This window comes from Phasianus colchicus, chromosome 2, assembly GCF_987193195.1.
Source record: "Phasianus colchicus chromosome 2, bPhaCol1.hap1.1, whole genome shotgun sequence".
Classification (NCBI taxonomy): domain Eukaryota; kingdom Metazoa; phylum Chordata; class Aves; order Galliformes; family Phasianidae; genus Phasianus; species Phasianus colchicus.
Window position 1 is genome coordinate 60,676,678 of NC_143437.1, and position 14,620 is coordinate 60,691,297.

At 36.0% G+C, this 14,620-nt stretch overlaps 1 protein-coding gene across 1 annotated transcript in view; it reads left to right on the plus strand.

Annotated features, from left to right (window-relative positions):
* TRDN (triadin) overlaps positions 1-14,620 on the plus strand; it is a 203,019-nt gene that overhangs the window by 93,634 nt on the left and 94,765 nt on the right. The window contains exons 14-15 of the mRNA XM_090135836.1: positions 6,369-6,431; positions 7,275-7,337. Coding sequence (XP_089991962.1) covers positions 6,369-6,431; positions 7,275-7,337 — 126 coding nt within the window. The remainder of the gene's footprint in view (positions 1-6,368; positions 6,432-7,274; positions 7,338-14,620) is intronic.

Genomic DNA, 14,620 nt, shown 5'->3' on the forward strand with positions numbered 1-14,620 from the left:
AACCATGAGTCTGTACTGAAGACAGCAGAAGTATGAAATCATCTAAACAAGGTTTCAAAGTGATTTATCTGATGATTTAGGTTAGACATTTAAACAGTACAATCTAGATAATTTAGCTATGGTGAAAACAGCCTAAATCTTCAGAAACCCCTTGACACTTTATTTAATGACAAGGCTCTTACATACTGCTTTTATTCTACCATAAGAAAAAATAATGAAATGGGCACTAAATAAATGCTTACCAGAACATTTAAAAATGAATTAAATTTTAAAGGTATTTATATATTGATTGGATAAATTACTATGTTTTCTCATCTTTCATATTATTTCTCCAATTCACAATATTCAATTTTACAGTTAAAAATAAATATTCATCAAAATGTACTCAGTAAAACAAGACTAAATAATTCTGAAGATTATCCAAAAGACTTGTTTTTTAAAGTGTTACAGGTAACCAATAACTTTTTGCCTATGATGCAACTGCAAATGCAGAAAACTTACTTGGATCAAGATTCTCTGGGATTTCAAATGAAAAAGTTTCATGCTGCTTTGGAAAGATGAGGCAAAGCCTTCAGATCATACTTTGCCTGGTCATCCCTTGTTCCTAAAACCTCAGATGTTTTTCTTTGTTGTTGGTTTTTTGTTTTTTTTTTTTTCAAAAGAATGATGCATAAAAATAATCATCAAAACTTTTCTCAAAATAAGTAACACAATTGCAGATATCTTTGATTCATATTGCCTAATAAGAATGTCAGCCATGAGGACAGAAGGATAGCCCTGCTGCTTTAGCTTTCTTGGTATGGTTCTTAACAAAGAAGATAGTACCCTAATGGGCCAATGATCCCTTAGGAATTTAATTCTTCATTGCTATCATATTCACACTGCATTCATCGTTGACGAATTTTAATGCAGGTCTTGCCATGGAGGCTGGCATGCCATCTTTTTCCCTTGACATGAATTTTATGACTTCATTATCCTGGTATTTATTCTTCTTTGCCCCCACTGTGTTGTTTAGTGAGGGCAACGTATAGCCCCATTCTATTAGCAAATAGTTTTGATGCTTAACTCAACAGAGCTATGAAGCCTATAATGACTCCAGGAAAAAATGAAGAACACTTACATGGGTCAGATGAAAGCACTGGGAATTTCAATCATGATATCACTATCGCATACTTTCTGAAGAACTCGAAAATATCTCCACGAAGGAATCTTCAAAGCTACCAAATACTGTTTCAAATTGGGATTTGAAAACAGTGAAGTGGTATCAAAATGCAAAATCAGGCTATAGAGATTGCCTGGGATGTCAGAGTGTATTATATCTCCAATGACCTATGTGTCCCATTCACCTGCTCAATAAGAGAACAAATTGCAGCACATTAGACTGCTGAAATGAAAAGATGCAGTTTGAAAGAGAACATGGAAGAAAATGTACATAAATTTAGCCTCAGCACTCACCAGTATTTTAAGGAGAATGTGTGAGTGTACATGTTTTTGTGTGAGAAGAATCAATTCTAAGAAGTCTGGGTTAATTCTGTTTAGGATTACTTGATTTTTATTGATTTCGGCCACATAGTTTGGCAAAAATGAGACAAATTTTTTTCTCACAGAGAAAATAATTGCACCTACATGGACAATCTTACCCAAGTATAGGATTTTTTTTTTAATATAGCTGAGGTCAAATTTGACATGAAACTTAAATTTAATTGAAAAATTTGGAGTTTCTGTGACATACTAAACTAATTAGAAGTGTTTCCTTTCCTTCTTCATCTAAGAGTTTCCAACCATAGAAGTGTCTTTCTATGTGAATTCATGTAATATTAATACAAAAAAATCTCTGACTAGTCCTTAACACTCTCCCCCCAAAGCAAAATGCAGAGGGGAAGAAGATGTTATCAAAAACTGAAAGGTAATGAATCATTTTAATACTTAACAGAAAATTCAGATCTCACAGAAATGAATGGCAAATCTTTCATTGAGTTCAGCAGAGAAAGGCTGTCAGTATACCAATTAAAACAAAGGAAGAATAGCTGTAATATCTTCAAAACTAATAAGGAAATTAAAATATAGGGTTTTTGTAATAAAATTTAAAATTATGATTGTAACTAAGATGTACAGACATATTTGTAGAACAGAGGAATTAAGTTTTACCTGTTGTGTCCAGTCTGAATTATAGTTTCACAGTATAAATTAAATCAACTTTTTCTTTGTTCTATTTTGTATATTTTTGAGTGCACATGCACCTCTGCTGTTTCTTGCTCTTGTCAGGATGAGAATCAGTAGAAAAGCTGTTGTATTTCACAAAGCCAGGCAATATCAAAAGTCTCTCACAAGAGCTTTTCTCCCAATATTTCCTGGCAACAGGGTTTTAGATAAATGCAGATAAGCCTTGTATAAATATCTAAACTTTAGAAGGCTTATCTAAATGAAAACATCTCTGAACTTCTGGCATTCACTCAGCTAGTTAGTTTTTCTTATGCTCATGTCTCTCCTCAGGAAAGTATCTGAGTCTGTACTTTGCTGCTCTCCTTACCTCCATCTCTCAGAGGGGATGGGATGTGTTGATAAGTCCTTCCAAAGTCAGTGTCCCCCTAAGCACATAGAGCATCTGGAACAATAGAAAGGAAATTCTCACAGCACCTTCCTCTTTCAGTGCCTGGAAAGCATTTCCATGACATCATGCCTCATAACTCACATGCATCCCTAAATTTAGATTGCCCCCTGTTCTGCCACAAAAACATACTGGTCTTACCATGCCTGTTTTCAAGTGGAGCATTGTTAGCATGTTTCTTTTATCTCCTGTCCCGTCCTTGGCCAAGCATTAGCTAACATCCCTTGTGAATAACACAAAGACATTTTCAGAGCTGTCAAAGGTAATTCAGATCGAAACACCTCTTTCTTGGTCTCTTTTGAATTTCACTTGGATTTCAAGCAATGCCCTCAGTCCCTCATCATTTACCTAGAAACAAATCTTTCCATTTCAGGTGCTTCTTTTCTTTAGAACTGTTCACATTCCCCCAGTCTCAGGAAGATTATATTTCTTTATTTTTATTTTCCCAATTAAAAAAAAAAAAAAAAAAATCCAAAACATATAACTGCTTTAATTGAATCTTACATTAATTAGTTTCCTCCTTGTCATAAATTCCAATTTTACCTAGATTCTATGAAATAAATTGACTAAATGCAAAGTCCATTGCTCGACTTGCTGATTGATTCTGCTGCCTTGTACTCTATCATCAGCTAATATCTCACTCTTGAAAAAGTATTGCAGGCTTTTTAAAGTGAGATCTTCATGTCTGCATCCCTATTACACCTGCACATAAAGACATCAGCCATGTCTAGTGCTCCTGTTGGGAAAAAAAATATATAGTACTAATTACATTATCAGCTAAAAGTAATAGTAACAAAAGATATTTCAAAAGACAGTTCAATTCATCTTGTAGTCAATCTTGAATCATTAGAAACATTTTGTGTTCTCTTATGTAACCCAGTGTGTACTGGTGTTAAATATACACTTAATATGCCACATTCTAAAGGTGAACTACTCAGGCTTAGGAGAAATAAATGTATTCAAGGAATGGAATTTCTTCCTTAAATCATAAATAATTCTTTATGTAATACACACATACCAAATTTATCATCTCGTTTACATAAAGTTTTGTCAGCAGAAAGTGTAAGGGGCATCAATGGGGCTAGATGCAACTGAGAATTTGATGGAAATCCTGAAATTGCTTTCCCTGAGATTTTCACCAAAATTATGCATGACATTGGGCAGCATTAGTGGTAATCAGGAGCCACAGTCCTTTTATACCTCTCTGTAAACATCCTCTAGAAAATTCATATCAGGTAGACATGCCACTAGGCTCACTGGGCACTCTGAATATTGTTACTTAAGAGCCTTGTATTAGAAAATTATATCAGTTGAATTAATTGGTGGAAGAATTCAGCAATAAAATCTCTGCAGCCCGGGATATATTCTCTTTGCTCTTTAAGTTAATTGCAGCATAAGTCCTTGCTACCCCCATAAGTCTACTATTCAAAGTTCTATTTCTCAAAGCTTCATGTCTCAGTTCGTGACTCTCAAAACACATACAGCTCTGAATATTTCGGTGACATTCAGAGTAGATTTTATGTGACATAGTTGAGCCCCAGAAGCTTGTGACATGCTCCACAGTCAAAGGCAGAAATGGTCTCTGATTAAAAAGAGTTTTTTGATTGTGATGACTTAAGGGTTACAGTGCATCCTGTGCACCACCTGGAACTTGGAATATGTTGAAGCAAAAACAATTAATCAGCTGTTCCACCAGAACAGAGAGAATCAGGAAAAAAAATGGAAGAGAAAACACAGAAATACCAGTAGGAGTTCACTTTTTGGTTGCTAGGAGTAAAGGTTAGAAGAAAGAAGATAGAAGGAAGCTTTTTTTCTGACAGTAACTGATAGGCTATGTTAAACTTTTTCAGTTTAATCAGGTGGAGTTAGCAAACAATTAAACTGTGCATTAGAAATTACAAGAGTGACTACATGAGGAAAGAAAAAACTAAAAATCATATTTAGCACAGGAAAGTGAAGCTATTAAACTGTTTATTGTGTAATCTAAGGCTGAAGAGTGTTTTCTTTTGAGATGTCCATGATCTCTAGCAAGGGTTTCTGGAACACTGTTTCAAAGCGTGAGACAGAAACTCAGGGAACCTTAGAGCTAGACAATAACAAGAATATTAAAATATACCAAACAAAAGAATCTTCCAACACTCTGTAGGTACTTAAGAAACCTGAGTATCATAAAGTGTACTCACGATACAAAGGAATCTGAAGCCTGAAGTCCAGTATGCTCACAAATTAAGCAGGTAGATTTAAACACAAAATATGGGGAGAACTATTCTGAAAAATGCATGTAATGATTTTCTGCTGCATTTTGTCACAACGACAAGAGAAATGCACTGAGAAAACGCATTTCAAACAAGAAAGAAATGAAACACAGTAATATTAACCTTAATATAAACGTTACTGTCAGAAATTCAGCAGAAGTATGGTTAGAGGAGAACCTGGATATTGGTAAAACCACTCCGTGGTAGGCAAAATAACTATTTATGAAACCATCATGGACATATTGTGAAATTCATGTACTGTATGAAAATATCATTTTTTCTATCAAGCATACCCTCATTTTGGCATAGGAAGCACACTGTGCAGTGTGTTAATTAATTTCTTTTCATTCCCTGTTTGTATATATTTTTTTCACAAAGAATAAAAGTCTATTGTGGTAACTGGGGAAATGAAAAGTAAGTTCCTTCATTTTTCCTTTATCTTCATGTTAATTTATGCAAGGGATGATAGTATAATTGCTTCTTGGATCTTCTGGCTTCAGGAAATATTCTTACCCCTTAAAAAATTTTCAAGAAAAGACTCACTTACAGACCTATGCTTCTGTGTTTGTGCCATTTTTTATGGTAATAAAGCTTGCTTTCTTATCCACATTCATAAAGCAAAGTATCACAAAAATAAAAGTAGTTCCATTAACTTAACATCCTAAGCCATGCAGCACAACCTGAAGATGACAATTTTTCCTTTTTCTATGTAGATGAAGAGTTAAAAAATAAAAAGTATTTAATTTAGGTATTCTAACACTCTTGTATTCTTCCCCATTTAAATGAGGTTTCATTTCCTGGAAGAAAAAATAAGAATTGCAACTTCCTGATTTACCCTGCTGAAATCACAATTTTCTAATTAATAACGTTCATGGAATAAGTAATTAAATTTTTGTAGCTTTTTGTAAAAAAAGCAAAGACATTATCCTTTTCTGCTTCTGTCCAATTCTTTGAAAAGATAGAGGCAGATGTTGTATGAGAATGAATTGTTTTCTTTTGTAGGTGATCTTTTAACTGCAGTTCTCCATTAAGTCCTATGACAGTTTCAAAGGTTCAATTCATTAAAAGAGTTATAAAGGTATATTATGTAGGCAGGCTTTTCATGGCATTGTGCATCCATTTCTGAGTATCATTTAGTTTTGCTGCCACTAAGTTAGATTTCTTAAAGAAACACTTGGGCAGAACAGGTGCATGGCTACTGAATCACCATAATAAACTCCTACCAGGAGAATGAGCATGATTTCTTAAATTAGTATTTACTGTAGTAAGTATCTGATGTATGTACTAGTTCCAGTTCTATCCTTAACTTCACATATACTCTCTGAGAAACAAGCTGTATTTCTCAGATGCTGATGTTAAACTCCTAAATAAGTGACCAGCTTATCAAATCTAGTACCTATTACAGTCATTTAAGAATTTCCATCCCAGATTATATACATATATATATATATACACACAAACATACATACGTATGAAAATAGTCAAGCTTTTCTTTCCATATTTAGAGAGAAAGGAGGAAAAGAAAGCGATGGATGTAAGGAGGACTACCTCTGAAACTAAGAAGAAAGGTATGATTTGGTAATGTTTCTTGTTGACTTCATTCAGTTTTTATTCCCGCTCCTGAATCAAATCCTGTTGGTTTTGATTAGGTTAGTCCTATGGTTCTGGCTCTATATTGCTCTTCTTTTATTTCCTTAATCAACATTTGCATGTTACCGTTTCTTCTCAGTATCTGATGAGTTTAATGACTGATATTTTCTGAACTCTTTTCCTGAAAAATAAAAAAAATCATGATTGGTGGCCATATATGGACTTGTTAGGCAATTTAATGGAGACCTTATAAATAACTGTACACAACAGTACTGCCATATGCTAAATTCAGTATATCACTTAGATTACTGTGAACGAATTTATGATAGCGGGATTTGTTTATTTGATTTTTTTTTAACAGAATCACAACCAAAAATTATAGTGACCAAACTGCAAAGCCTTAATATTCATCTCAATAAAACTTTGGATTATTCATTCCCAGGAAGCATCTAAAATCCATTAGGAGTTTTCTTTGATGGAAAAAAATATTTATGTCATTTATTATTTATTAATGATTTCATTGCTACTGGAACTTAAGCTAAAAGGTGCTACGTTCATGCACTGATGATTTTCACTAGCCTTTGATGAATTATTGAGGGTCAAAATCATTCATAGTTGATGCACACTGATTAATTTTCATTTTCAACTGATTGCTCTGTGGCTAGTCAGGTGCAAGTGCTACAAGGGAATAGTCTGAGTTAAACTCCCAAATAAGGTACTTTTTTTCAGAATGTGCTCACCAGGGCTTAAATGAATGCATATTTTGAGTGTATGACTCACAGTTATAACTTATCAAATGACTTTCTTTGATTAAATCTTAGAAAAAGAAGGAAAAAAAGAGAAAGTGCAAGAGAAGACAGCCACCCCTGAAATTAAAAAAGCAGGTAAGAATATGAAGTCTCCTTTCTCTGCAATAGATATCTGACCGGTTAGTTTGAGCACTTTCAGTTTAAAATCTTTTGAGATAATGATGCTCACAATTCATTGTCAATTAAGAATCCAAGCTAGAAGTAGACATGTATATCACAGTATATTTTAACTATGTGTATACTGTATTTACATTACATATAAAATACGTATAGTATTTTATGCATAACACATATGTGCATATATATCTACAGACTATACACACAATTTTCAGTGTTGTGAGATTGGAATTTTTACAAAAACATTAGAAAGATTTTTTTTTTTTGTACATGAAATCAGTCAAAGAAGAAACAGTTTAAAAGAGTACATGACATGAAAAAACAGAATGGGATACACTGAATTTTGCATGATTTTTTTCACAAGTTCAAATCATTTTAAGTAATAAATAATAACATCTATATATCAAATCACTCACTGTAGTAGAAAATAGGCAATTATTTTTCTGACACTTTATCCACACTCAAAATATATATATTTTAAGTTAAAAATAAAGTAAGTGTCCTTAAATCGATCCATGGTGTTTTATGGTATTTAATATTGAAAGATTCAAATTTTGATCAGACTGGAAATTAACATTTGGATCTAAGATAATTGTAATTTTTCTTCCCTGTTATTTCAGTACATTTGTGAGCAGATTTAATGTACAAAAATGCAAAAATATCTCCAGTAAGGTACACAGCTGTCTCATTAAAATCAATTCTCATTAAAATCATACAGAAATGAAAGGGTCAGTCTAGTGGTCTAGGTCATCATTTTAACACCTAAAGACACTGGTTCTGCTTGCTACTTTGCTAAAGATATTCCACATAATCTGCAGGTCATGCAGAACACAAATGAGTCTTTCTGTAGACTAGAGTAAGTCTGGAAAAAGTTTGAAATTATGACTGAAAGGTTTAGGAGTTTAGTTGCTACATCCTCAAAGTAAGCCTTGTGCTATATTACCTAATTATTTAAATCTGATGAACTTCATCAAAAGGCAAAATGACACATATCCCATTCTTTACTAATGCTGTAGATTACATATGCAAATCTGAATATGCACCTATTTGCCATTTTGTCATGTGTGATCTACATATGCTTTCCTGTTCAATGTTAATTTATGCTTCATAAAATAAAAATACAGAGAACAACACTGGATACCATGAAGTACTGTAGTGGCAGCTCCATATTTAAGTACAATTCAATCTTTTATAGTAGGAAGAGGCACACTGAGGGACGGATAGCAACAAAAGGGAATAGCCTTTCACAAGTTCCGTATTTAAATGTATAAGCACACATTTTAAAAGAAAATAAGCTGACAATTCAAATACCTCTCCTAACTCTATTCTAGTTCCAAGCTTGTATTTCATTTGAGAGTACAGAATTTTAAAATATTACATTTTATGCCAGAGCTGCAGCACAAAGTTATTAATATGCTCATCTTCACAAGCTGTTGCTAAATCCAGTGAGTCATCCTACCAATGCTAAAAAGACACAGATTAGACAAACCAAGACTTCCGCACATTTCTGTCCTTTTTATAAGCTCTGTAGGTTGCTGCATTTTAAAGAGTTTACTAGCCTTTGTGTAAGAGGATGGTAATCCATAATATATTCTTGCTACACATGTTGCTGTTATTCCTCATTCAGTTTGCTCTTTGAATGCATGTGTATTTTCTAGCTTTGATTGGCAGTACCTATTGTTATCCCTAAAAGGTTTTAAGCCTGAAATAATTGCCACATTTGATCAACAGAATAGTGGTGCATAGCCCGGTTTTGAAAGGAGATGCCTCCGTGTCTGATAGAATTTATGTGCTTTGGGCAGACACAGTGAAAGAATTTCAGAGCGCTTAATCAGCAGCATAGATAAATATCCAAAAGTAAGAGAGTAAAAGTGGCTTCCCGTATTCTTAACTTTTCCCATTAAAGGGCTATACAGTGGCCACTGCATTAATACCATGGAATCCTTAGTAGGGAAGGTCTCTTAAAAGTCATGTGGTCCAACTCCCCTGCAATGAAAAGGGACATTCACAGCTAGATAAGGTTGCTTAGAGCCCTGTCCCGACTGACCTTGAATGTCTCCAGGGATGGGGCATCTACCACCTCCTCTCTGAGCAACCTTTTCCAGTGCCTCACCACCCCCTATTATAAAAAACTTCTTTCTTATATCCAGTCTAAATCTCCTCTCTTTTAGTTTGAAATATTTTCACCTTATCCTATCAGAAAAGATTCTGCTAAAGGGTCCGTCCCCTTCATTTTCAACCCCATACACACATACACTTTAGATACTGAAAGACTGCTATCAGGTCACCTCGGAGCCTTCTCTTCTCCAGTCTCAACAGCCCCAGCTCTCTCAACCTGTCCTCGTAGCAGAGATGTTCCATCACTTGGACCATTTTTGTGGCCCTAATAAACTCCCTCCCATTGTTTTCAAGCCACTATGTTACCCTTGAACATCTCTGATTTTCTGTCTCATTTTGCTCTCCCCAAACACTGATGTCCCCAGAGCCGAGGAGCATACTGCCTCCTTGACACCACCTGTTTCCATCCCTGTGCCAGAAAGCAGTGCTGCTGCTGAAGATGCTCTCTTGATGCATGTTCCCTCTCCTGTTCCTGTTTCACTGAGTCTGTAATACATGTCTTCTGAGCACCAAATCAACGCACAGCCCCTTGGAAACCTCCTCTGACCCACTACCCAAGTGATCTCCTTGGTGTATGTACAGACTAGACTGTTGGATGCAAACACAATGGAGAAATAGGGATGCTTCATAAGCAGTGGGTGATGCAAGTTTCTCTAAAATAATGCTCTCAGAGCAGCACTTCCATCTATTCCTCTCCTCCTCTCTTCCTCTGACAATAAATGCTTCATCATTCCCCAGAAAATGCTGAGTATTTTTGCTGATTAATGCTTTAGATTAGCCCCTTTGTCCAGGAAACAATTTGCCAGAGTATAGTTTTTTCTTGCTCTCCATTAGCTGCATCTGTGTGATGCATTTGTTTATTTGCATACCATTTCACCCCTTCTCAGTGCCTCTCTCCCTCCATTTCTCTCTCTCTTCGTTTTCTGTTGCTGTAGAGGAGCAAAAGTCATCTAATGTGAAGTGTTCTCAGTCTTTAGTACAAAATGAACTGAATGATTATTAATTAGCTTTTAAAAATGCACTGTAGATAAAACCATATTAATCCTCTGACCTTCAGCTAGTACAAAAACATTGTGTTAATTGTCCTGGAAAATAGATAATTCCATTGTTACAAACTCAGAGGTCTTGCTTAAACGAATGTAATTGTCAGGCACAAGGGTCTGGCACAGTCACACTTCAAACCATTTTAAGAAATTCTATCCAGAGTTATTTAGAATGAGGAGGAAGCTACATCTTCAAATCTCTGTGATGGGACGTGTTGAGCCTGAGCAGAGGGATGCTTTTGCCTGGCTCTCCAAAGCTCCTGTGGGAACGATGCTTCAGATCAGAGGGATTCAGCCTCCAGTCTGAAGAAACAGGAGCCTCTCTTCCAAAACTTTGGTGCCCAGACTCCTGGATAAACTGGGGGCTTTTAGAAACACCACTAGCCTGGGGTGGAAGTAAACATGGCCTCTAACTTTTTGTAAAACACTGAGATGTGACAGAGTATAATTATGAAGGTGGGAATACTTGCTCAAAACATCCTGGTTCATAAATAACAAACAAGAAATGGACTAAGAGAAAGAAGTTTTTCCCTCTTTCATTCTTATATTCTGCTTACTATCTGAGTTTGTAAAAAGTAATTCTGATAGTAAGGTCAGATCAGACTTTATTTTTTAATGGAAACAACATTATGTGGAATCTGATGTTCTTCAGATACTCATAGTTTGCCTGAAGATTGTCTTCTAATGTCCCAACAGTCCAGAGCTTTGCTGCTCCTTCTGAAAATTCATAAAGTTCCTGAGCAGCCTTTGATTCCTTCTTTCCCATTTTGTTTTGTTCTCACAAGAAATAGCATAGGTAATAAGGGAGCTCATAAAACACAGAAAATGTCACCCTGGATCTTTACACTACTTCCTAACTAAAGCTCTGCTCAGCTGTCACTGATGATCTTACATTCCAGTTATTTCTTCATAATTTCAAATGATAATGGTAGTAAAAATACCTAGATCTTGAGCAGCATTTTTCCATAATAAATCCTATAACTCCTTTGCAAGGGTAGTTAGTGCCTTTTCTCTCACTTTCTACAAACATAAATTCAGGTCTAGATACATTATGCAGGCCAGATTTTCACTGAGTCTGTAATACATATCTTCTGAGCACCAAATCAGCGCTAGCTGGATTAAACATCCCAAATTTCCAGATGCCTTTATTATTTGCAGTTATCAACCACCCTGATCAGTTCTCCTTAACAGAGATAAAACAAGTTAGTGTTGTGTTGTGTTGTGTTGTGCAGACCACTCACCCACTCATAGTGCTTGTACGCTCCCAGTAGACCATTGGCTTTCATCTGAGCCTTATGAAGAACCATTGTAGTCTCTATCTAAAAAAAGGAGCTAAGTTGCAATGCTTGCATATCCAGTGTTGTGGATACATCTGTCATGCATGATGTGGTGTCATATGTTTCACACCACACAGTGTTAGGAAAGGAGGGAATTGGTGATGTCTCACTTACAACCTAAATCTTTGTCTCTTGAACAGAAAAAGTTGCTATGGGGCTAAAGATACAGACACCAAGGAACATTGTAGTGATGTCACTATAACAATCATGAAAAATCACTCTGCAATTATGAGAAAATAAACTAAAAGTTGATCTCAGATGTAAAAATTGAAAACAAATCCTTGTAATTGCCAAGGAGCTAGGATAGCTAGGTCACTCCTGCTATTCTGTCATTCAGTGAGATCAAGTAGCTGAGGGTGAAGTCTACGTTCAGTCAATGTTGCAGTAGAAACTAGGCAAAGCAGAGGGGAGATAATCAGGCATGAGAAAATATGACTTCTCAGCTCTCAGGGATTTTTCTGCATGGGTTGACTGCAGATATATGGTCATCAGTTCTGTTTTCTTTGTTTTAAATGCCAGTCTTAGCAAGCAAGAAAGAAGAAAAAGAAAAGGCGTTTAGTTTTGTAACTTTCTTGGCTCAACCTTACTCTTTCAGACTTGATATAAGTAGTTCTATTATAAGAAAAGAGCTAGTGACATCTGGTGGACAATTATCTTTTTATTTTATTCTGTCTGCATGTTTTTTTATTGTTGTTTTCAAATTGGATATTTTAAAAAGTCAATGATAAAATGATGCACCTCTTACTGATTTCATCCATCTCCTTATCCTATTACTGTAATGTCTGGAAAGGTCTTACAGTGTCATTTGGGTTTTACACCATTCTCAGAAGTAATATTTTAGAGAACCAGACCAATTAAAATATACCTTATGACAATTTTGTACTTTGCATACCCAGTCATTTAGAGGACTGGATGCACAACACACTACCTGAAGTGCTTTGAGTGAATCAATCTGCAGTGGATTGAATGCTTTCGTCTGGGAACCAGATTTTGATCTCATACTTGCTGTGCTTGCATACATCTGTAGGAATACATCTTTGCTGTGTCTCAAGAGCAGGGTCTTGAGAGTATCACTCCCAGCAGCATATTCAGCTTAAGTGCTGACAGCTTTCAGCATGCTGTCCCCAGCATGGACACTGCCATGTGTTTCATGTTGCCTAACGAGAAAGATGTCACACGATAGATGTCAGCAGATGGGATAGATGCCAGCAGGTGGGTGCTTTCAGAAGAACCCCAGTTTTAGCTCTGCAAGGGCCAGTGGGATGTAGCAGCTGTCTCAGTTTAGGCTGCTTACAAAGGCTAATTTGAGGTGTCAAGTCAGACCAAGATAGCTCAAGATATTTTGGAAGTGATTGGTCATGAACAGAAAATAAAATAACTTTATTCACAGTTTTTCTTCTGTCTAGCTAGAAAAGTATGAGAAAAAGAGAAAAACTGCAGCGGTGAAAACCTGAGGTACTAGGTGCCATTTGGACTGTCCAGGTCTATTTTTACGGCAGTTGTAACATGTAGAAAGAAGTGTAATTTATTCTAAACGTGGTTTTTTTTGTTTTTTTTTTTTTGTTTTTTTTTTTTTAATGAAAAAGGGCACAGTGGCAGGTTGACTCTAGCCAGCAGCTAAGCACCCACTCCACTTGCTCACTCCTCACCCCACAATGAGAGAGAGGAGACAACAGGAAAAGATAAGTGACAAAATGCATAGGTCAAGATAAGGACTTCTTAATAAGTAAAAGAAAGAAAAATAAAATGAGATTTTGAGGCTGCCATATAACATACCTCCCAGTGAGCTGATCACTGCCGAAACAGACTTTGAGCAATGATCACACTATAAGAAGAGCTTTCTGCCTTTTATTTTTCTACCTTGAGGTTTCTTGCCTGCACATTTTTGTATGGTGTGGAATATTGCTTTGGCAAACTTAAGTCAGCTGTCCTGGCTGTTTCCTTCCCAGATTTTTCATAAAATGCAGGGAGGCAGGGAGGCAGAAAGGGAAAAAAGGGTCAGCATCGCAGCAGAGAAAACCTTGATGCTTTGCAACCACTGCTCAGTAATAGTAAAGATATTGATGTGCTACCAAGACTGTTGTAGCCACAAGTCTGAAACATAGCACCATAGGGGGCTACTGTGAAGAAAATTAACTCCTTTCCAGCTAGACCTAGTACAGGTGTCTGTAATTCATATTCATTTGCAGCTAGGTTCAGAAAGACTGGGAGAAGAGAAATGCAAAAATTAAGTAACAGAAATAATACACGAGTTGTCTAGTGATTCCTCATGCTGATAAAATGAATCTGTAACAGCAAAAATTAGGGGAGAACAGTGAGATATAAGTTCAGATCAAATTTAGGAACAAATCAAGTTAAATCACACACACAGACCTCAGAACTGTGTGTGATCTTTCCTTAGGTTATTACTGAAGCTCTCCTGACAGCTTTCACTCTTAGCTCGCCCATCCACATATTGGTTTCTGTGGGGGCCATGGCTTGCCTTGCTGTGTGTTTGTACAAAGGTTAGCAAAGACACTGGTTATGGTCTCAGCCCTTCAATATGGTATTACTATTATATGAGTCAATGCTTATACACCAAAGCCTACAAAAATTTCTAGTTTTCTCAGCTGGTTTACTGGAGCTTCAGGTTTCAACCCTTGCACAACATGCTGATTCATTCCTGACTAATTTATTCATGACATGATTATGCTTCTCAGGCCCATCCTGATTCTGTTCTTTCCTCCTCCTCTTCTGGTTCCTA